The sequence below is a fragment of the Pan troglodytes genome, chromosome 2, assembly GCF_028858775.2.
Source record: "Pan troglodytes isolate AG18354 chromosome 2, NHGRI_mPanTro3-v2.0_pri, whole genome shotgun sequence".
Lineage (NCBI taxonomy): Eukaryota > Metazoa > Chordata > Mammalia > Primates > Hominidae > Pan > Pan troglodytes.
In genome coordinates, this window is record NC_086015.1 from 50,866,102 (window position 1) to 50,874,087 (window position 7,986).

Below are 7,986 nucleotides of genomic sequence, written 5' to 3' on the forward strand. Positions count from 1 at the left end.
TTAGCGGCCCCAGCATGGCTGCCTCCTGCAGAAGGCCAGGTGAGGGGCAAGCGCAACAGAGAAGCACTCGGCCTCCTCCAGCTCAGCGTCCATGGGCCACAGAATTCACATAGGCAAGCCAAGGGCCACAGAGAGGAAAGAAGGAGAGAGGGAAAGAAGGAGGAAAGGGAAGAGGGGAAGGAGAAATGTGGGACAAAGAGGGAAAGGAAGGAAGGAAGGAGGGGAGGGAGGGAGGAAAGGAGGAAGGAAGGAAAAAAAGGGGGAAGGAAGAAGGAAAAGAGGAAAGGAAGAAAGGAAAGGAGGGAAGAAGGGGAGGAAAATGGGAGGGAAGGCAGGAAAGAAGAAAGGACGAAAGGGAGGGAGGTGGGTAGGAAGGGAGGGAGGGAGAAAAGGAAGAAAAAAGAGGAGGGGAGGGAAGGAAGGAGAGAAGGAAAAAAGAGAGGGAGGAAGGGAAATAAGTCAGAAAGGAAGGCCGGCAAGAAGCCATTTATTCATGAGGCCCATGGGGTGGGGACAGAGCTGCTGTCACAGGTAAGCACAGCCTGAGAGGGGCCAGAGATGGCAACCACGCGGAGAGGTCCAAGGGTTTTTGCAGGAGTCTTGGTAAGGCTCCCGTCCTTCCCACGACTCCAGGCCGCTGGTGTCAGCATCACACATGGGAGATGAGACGTCCCTGCACAGCCTTCCCTGGGCTTCCTGAAAGCAAAGGCAGTGCAGATTACAGAGGGGAAGGGAGACGGAGGCAGCAGGATGTCAAGTGAGCACTGCAGCTGGTGGAGTGTGGGCAGGTGGCAGCAGCGGGTTCAGGAGGGAGTGGGTGCCTACCTGGGCACGAGGTTTAGCTGGACATGATGTGCTTCACAAATGCTGGAAAGAAGAGGAGAGTGAGTGGCAGGAGTGCAACATGGGGAAGCCATGGCTGGGAGCCTGGGTCCCAGCACTCCCCTCCCAGAAGACCCCTGCCCCTGCTGAGCCCACCTTCATAGTTGATGCAGCCATTGGAGTCCTCTTGCCCAGCCATCAACTTCTCCACTTCGTCTTCTGTCAGCCTCTCACCTGGCAGGAGTGGGAGGCTGAGTCAGCACCGTGCGTGCAGAGGCATGATGGGGTGGGGGCACCCACTGAATCCCTCTAGATGGTGGCTCAACCTCTCCAGTATTCCCACAGCCAGCACTGTTCACAAGACCTTGGCCATCACCCCATTTCTGAGGCCAGGAGAATCAGTGACAAGTTAAGAAGGGGCCTGGGGTGCAGTACGTGCTGTCCTCTGTCCCACTAGGCTGGGAGGGGGTCCCTCCGCCAGGACGAAGCCAGGGCTCCCTAGAAGCAGTCCCTTGGGGCAGCCCCTTGAGGCTAGAGGAAGGGCCCATGGGGTGGAGTTGGGGATCTTGGGAGAGGGTGGTGGAGGGAGCCAAGAGACCACCCGCTGCTCCCCAAGTCTGGCATTCTCCTGCCTCCGTACTTCTGTATGCTGTGCTGGCCCCCCTTCAAAATGCCAGCCACAGCTTCCCCTTCTTACCCCCACTTTAGACACACACGCACACACAGAGAGAGAGAGGAGAGAGAGACCAGCACTGAAACAGTAGCTGAAACAGTAGACCAGGAGCTGAAACAGTAGACACTCAAATGTTTGCTGCAGGAAAAAATCACTTTGAAGAGGGACCCCCTGCTGCAGGCAGCCGATGGTAAGGGTATAAGTGGGAGGTACACAGGGCCCCACAGAGGTCAGGATCCCCCCAGGCAGCAGGCACTTGACCTGCTTGACCACTTAGGGCTGTGGCCCTGGAATTTGACCTTGGAGTAATGACCACCAGGACGGTGGCCTGGAGTCGTGGGAAGGAGGGGAGCATATCAAGACGGCTCCTTCCTGCCCTGCTCTGTCCCCAGAGCTGATGTCATCCCCCTTCTGTGAGCTGCACCAGCATGCTTGCTTTACTCTCCTCCTAAGTAACATTTCTGTTGTCTGCCATTGAGGCTCCCTAATTATGTAACTCTCTCCATTTCACCAATGGGTCACAGGCCTGGGGGGCAACAGAGTGGTTTCTCCCAGGATGTCCCTGGAAGGAGTTGGGGTAGGGGAGGAGGCTGCCCTCACCCAGCGTGGCCAGCACGTGGCGAAGCTCAGCACCCATGACAGTGCCATTGCCCTCCTTGTCGAAGACCCGCAGCCCCTCCACGAAGTCCTCATAGGTGCCCGTGTCCTTGTTCTTGGAAATGTGCTGGAGCATAGGCAGGAAAGTTTCAAAGTCCATCATCTTGGTATTGAGCTCTGCAGAGAAATGGTCCCAGGTTCCAGGGTCTAAGGCTGGGGTGGGCACACCCCTCCCCCATGCCTGATAATGAGGAGCTATCCCCACCTCTCACACAGTTCTACAACAGTCTACACCAGTTCTCACAGCAGTCTACACCAGTTTGCCATTTAAAAGCAAACTACCATCGCGAGGCACTTTACAGTCTACTGAGCAATGCACTGTTTCCATAGCCCTTTGCTATTCACAAAGGGAGTGTGCTGCCCTGAGCCACCACGGAGGGCTCTGTCCAGAACCCCTTGCCTACTTTTGGGAAACAGTCCTCCCCTCATGGCATTTTCTTATAGACCTCACCCTCCACCATCTGTGATTGGGTCAGGAGCAGCTAGGCCAATCAGAGACCTTCCCTGGGACTTTTGAACCCTTGGTGGGGGCTTGGGCCTCACTCCTTTTTTTTTTTTTTAGCTTTAAAATTTTATTCATTTATGTATTTATTTATTTTTAGACACGAGGTCTTCTTGTTATGTCACACAGACTGGAGTACAGTGGTGTGATTATAGCTCACTGCAACCTCAAATTCCTGGGCTCACGGGATCCTCCTGGCTCAGCTTCCTGAGTAGCTGGGACCATAGGTGCATGTCACCATGCCAAGCTAAATTTTTAATTTTTGTAGATATAGAATCTCACTATGTTACCCAGGCTGGTCTCAAACTCCTGGCCTCAAGTGATCCTCCCAAAGCATTGGGATGACAGCATCCCACTGCCCACTGCTGTCACTGCCCGACCTTCTCACTCCTCCATAGGTGTCAGCGCCTACCACCAGGGGGCCTGGCAAATCAGCATGGATCCAGATGCTCCAGCAAACCATTACTGCATGTCACCTGGTCGGCATGGCCCTGTGACTGGCCTCGGTGCCCTCATCGGGACAATGGGAGATGTCAGGAAAGATTCTCGTGCTATCCCGCAGGATGGATGGCAGCCCACCCAGCCAGTCTCCCCGGGACTAACACTATGGGGGCTCTCGGGCAGGTGCACTACCTTCCTGTCTTGGCTTCCCCAGGACACGGAGCACTTCTGCCTGTGTGGGGTTCTGGCCCAGCGCCCGCAGGACATCCCCACACTGCCCGTAGGTGATCTTCATCTCACACTTGGGTGTGCGGTCGAACAGCATGAAGGCTTCCTTGAACTCTGCCAGGAGAGGGCAGTGAGCCACAGACACTCCCAGGGTCAGCCTACCCCACTCCCCACACCCCTGGCAGGACCCTCAGACCAGGGAACCCCAGGCCAATCCTGCAACCCCTGGGTTCAAGACCCCTGCTCACCTTCAATCTGCTCAGGTGTGAACTCGATCTGAAAAGAGACCCCAAAGACTCAGATGCCCGGCTTAAAAGGTGGGGCCACACCTCCTCCTGGGCACTCGGTGGCCAACCCAGAATGTCAACTGTCTCAGCCTGTCCCATTCCAGCATCCCAGCCTGCACCCCCAGGACCTCCTGCAGTCCACCTTGATGCCCTCCTGCCTCCTTGCCCCCCTCCTGCCTCCTTGCCCCCCTCCACCTCTCCAGCCAGAAGGCCTTGAGTCTGTGTGCACCAAGCCCCTGATGCTCGGTGGACCCTGGCAGGGGTAGCAGTGAGGAGGGAGGCCACATGCCCAAGGCCTCAGGCCAGCATGGGCCTTACCTGATGCTCCCGGTTCTGGACAGATGTACCTTAAGCCACAAGCCCCAGTCAGGCTGGCTTTGCTTGGGGCCTGGTGGGCAGGACTGTCAGCAAAAGTGAGATGGGAGGGCCCAGGGTGGTAGAAGGAGTAAGGGCAATGGTACAGGCCGAGGGCTCGTGGCTGGAAGCATCGAGGGTGAGCACAAGTGTGCATGTTTGTGTGTGAGCATGTGTCTACATACGTCTGCCCTCACAGAGCCCCCTAAGCCCTAAAGACCAGGCAATCACTCACCAGCCCCACTATACCTATTTCTCACACACCCTGTCTGTAGGTCCCTGGGAAGCTCCCACACCCCAGGACAGCACAGGGCCAGGGCAGTGCTGCTGAGTGTTTGCTGAAGTCACATTGGGGCCACCTTGATTGACGTCAATCAAGAGGCCTCCCGGGATCCAGTGTCCCCCTCCTCACCGGATACCAGGTCTATTTTTATCACTGCAGTCACTCGCCCCAAGGTCAAGGTCACACAAGGGAAAGGAGGTTGGGGGAGGGGCATGACTGGCGTCTTTCTCATGGCTGCTGCCTCGGAGCCCCACCAATCTCCACAGTGCATGCCGGCACAGAGGGACACCCTGTTCAGGGCCACCCTACCATGACTGTCCCTCCTGGCTTCTGGCTTGACCCAGTGTTGGGAAGAACAGGTTGTCATTCCTGGCTCCCTGAGAGCTCTCTCCACCAGGAAGCCTACTGACATTAGGGTCTCTGGGCTCCTGGCAAAGGCTCCCTGCCCTTTACCTGCAACCTGGGGATGGGGGAAGAGGGCGCATGAGGGGTCTCATTGTCCCCACCTCTCAGAAGGAAGTCTGTGCCGACCTAAGGCCTGGCGAGAAAGGACAATGCCACTATGGGCCGTGGCTGTGGTCACAGCCTCACCATGAGGCCTGCAGAATGCAAGCCTGGGACCTGGGTGGCCAACTCCAGGTGCATATACTCTGAATGGTTCCCAGCAGCCCTGCAAGAGGGGACTTGCTGTTCTGTTTCACAGCTGAGGAAACCACGCCTCAGAGCAGTGAAGAACTTGGCAACTAAAATGGAGCAGAGTTGGGATTTGAACCCTTGCCTCAAAGGACATGGTAGGTATCTCTGGGAAGGGCTCATGAACAGGAGGCAAGACTTCACCGATGGAATGTAGGTCCTGCTGGGCATGCGGGGACGGCGAGGGTTCCACAGGGCTCCTGAGGAGGCAGCCAGGGCAGCAGTGGTCCCAGCCAAGAACAGGGAGCAGGCAGGACACAGGGTACGTGCTGCTATGCAGATAACCACAGGTGGGAGTCATGGCTCCCTCCAAGTTTAGACTCTGAGAAAGACTTCGCAGTTGGGGAAGGGCTCCTGGGGCCACTGGTCATAGCTCCATGACCAGCTTCCTGCACAGCTTTCAGAATATCCCCAGCCAGCTGATGCTTCAAGTTCCCTACCTAAAAGCTGAGGCCCGGAAGTGCTCTACCAGCTCTGGGCTCGGTGATTTGAACGAGACCCAGCCTGGACAGGGGCCCTGCTTCTTCTTACTCCCTATCTCATCCACGCTGGGAGCGTGTATGGACTTGGGACCCCTCAGCTGAACAAGGAAAATCCCTGCCTGGCTCCAGCTGACTCCAGGATTCCCCAAGGATGAGAAGTCCAGGAAGAAGGGCAAGGGAGAGTCCATTTCCAAAACCACTAAAAAGACAGTCCAGACTCAAACCCCAGTCCAGACTCCACCTGAGTTCTCAGCAGCACCAGAGGAGTCCTGCAGAACGTCTGACCACCATCCCTCCTGCTGCAGCCCTTCTGATGCCTGAAGCAGTCAGGGCTTGTCTGACCTCTGCACAGAAGCTTCCAGCGTCAGCTCAGTGCTCACCTCCAGAGCCTGACCTGCCTCTTGCTAGGTCCACTCTGGGATCCACTCACTTGCCCTGCTCCTATTGCCACCACCCAGCTTCCATACCCACCTTGATCTTGGAAGCATCAAACTCGACCTCCTTAGGGCGCTCAGGCTCAGGGGGAGGTGCGGGAGCTGGAGCTGCCTTGGGGGCTGCCTTGGCATCATCCTTCTTGGGCTCTGGCTTTTTGGGGGCCATTGGGGGCTGTAAGTACAGAGAGGGATGTGGAGAGAAGAATGCAGAAAGCAGGGTAGGTGAGCCGCCTCACCCAGGCCTTTATCCTGCCCGGATACCTCATGACCCCAGCCCCACCCCTGCAGTGCACAATAGGGACAGGGCCATAAAAGGATATGGCTAGGCTTAGGGGCTATTTTGGGGCCTGGGGAGGGCATTGTTCAGGCTCAGGAATGGGTAGGGGAGGAGGGATCTCCATTCCTCCCAATCACCTGTTGGGAAGGGGGAGGGAGAGAGGGGTACAAAGGCCACTGCTTAACACACACATACACACATACACGCACACTCATCTGCACACCCACACATACCCACACAGGGCCCTGCTGCCTCTCTGCAGGTCCGTAAGTTGAAGAGGTGAAGAAGGGTGGACCAAGTACATGCTACGTGTTGTGTTGGGGCCAGAAGGACTGGGATGATCTAAGGGCACCTCTGAACTTAAGCTCTCCAAAGTCCCCTGTGTCTGTGTCTGTGTCTATGACCGTGTCCATGTGGGGGAAGGCGGAAGTCAGCATGTGTCTGTGTGCGTTGTCTGTGTCTGTGTCGGGATGTCTATGTGTCTGTGGGTCTCTCTGTGTCTGTGTTTGTGTGGAGGGGGGTCTGTGTACACCTGTGTGTATTGTCTGGGTGCCTCCATGGTGGGGGGCTCTGTGCGTGCCTATGTGTGCTCCGTATCTGTGTCTATGTAAGGGATGGCCCGGGTGTCTGCATTTGTCTCTGTGGGTCTGGGTCTTTATGTGTGCGTGGTGTGTCTATGTGTCTATGTGAGTGTGTCTGCGGGTGTTGCTTCTGTGTGTTTATGTCTGGGTGTTTACATGTGTCTGTATGTGAGTGTCTGGTCATGGCAGGCAGCTGTAGCCCTGGCTATGGGTCCAAGGGTCTCCAGGAACCCCCACAAAGGGCAAGAGAAAGGATGCTGCTCCCTCTAGGGCAGTCGCCCCAGGCCAGTTCAGCAGCCTCCCTCTTCAGCACCTGCTGGCCCAGGGACCAGTTTCTCAGCTTTCACCCCTAGATTCCTACTTCCCCTCTCTACAGGCCCCAGGGATGCACATTTCCCTACACACCCCAGGCCTGGCTCCCCACTGCACCCTCTGCCCAGAGTGCCCTCGCCCCCTCTGCCTGACATATTCAAGGCTTGGCTCTACTGGCCCTCTTCCAGAAAGCTCTCTCCAATGCTATTCCACTGCCACATGTTGCCCTCTGCCGACCCTTTTGGCAGGGGCTCTGAGAGGGTCTGCCTCTCTGAGGAACCCCAAGCTGCCAAGCAGGGTCTGCCCCAGTGCAATGATGCTCATTCCCTGTTCCTACCACTCAGTGCCCACCCCCAGTGCCCATCCTGCAGTGCCCGGCCCTCAGGGTCCATCCCAAGCCCAGCCTTCAGCAGATGACAGTGACAGAGTGCAGCCTGACGGGACTGCCACTTGGGGAGGTGGGAAGGCTGAGGTGGCACAAGGCTCTTCCCGCATGGGGACGCCAACAGTGGGGACATCTTGTAAACACATTGGGCTCTGTTCCTTGCCCAGCATCTGTGCCTGGGGGGTGGGAAGGAGGTGCTCCTGGTTACTTTTAAGTGCCTGGAGCCTTTGATAGAAACTTCAAAGCCAGGGATTTCCCTGGTGTGGCAAGGGGCTAAGCCTGAGGCTGAGAGGTGCAGTGGGGCCCAGGGCCTCTACCTGGCACGCCCTGCTGTCTTCCTACTGGGCCCGGTCCCTCTCATCCTGTCACTCCGCCTCACAGGGAGGGACAGCAGTCCAGGGCTGGGGCCGGCCCGCTCCTGACTGGAACACGTTCTGCCTCTCATCTGGAGGGCAGAACACCCACATCTGGAAATCTGACAACATCCGGGACTGGCGGGGGGGCAAGTTTTTCACTTTTCTTCCAGATGTTTGGCAACAGTATTGAGAAAGAAAGGGGTGGGGGGATGGTCAGTA

The 7,986-nt window shown here is 56.9% G+C and overlaps 1 protein-coding gene across 1 annotated transcript; it reads right to left on the reverse strand.

Annotated features, from left to right (window-relative positions):
- Positions 1-471: 471 nt before the first annotated feature.
- MYL3 (myosin light chain 3) lies at positions 472-6,088 on the reverse strand. Its single transcript, XM_016940914.2, has 7 exons — positions 5,894-6,088; positions 3,572-3,599; positions 3,288-3,437; positions 2,096-2,269; positions 979-1,056; positions 826-867; positions 472-696 (listed from the first exon to the last, which is right to left on the reverse strand). The coding sequence occupies exons 1-6, from the start codon at positions 6,020-6,022 to the stop codon at positions 839-841; spliced, it is 588 nt and encodes a 195-aa protein (XP_016796403.1). The 5' UTR covers positions 6,023-6,088; the 3' UTR covers positions 472-696; positions 826-838.
- Positions 6,089-7,986: the final 1,898 nt, after the last annotated feature.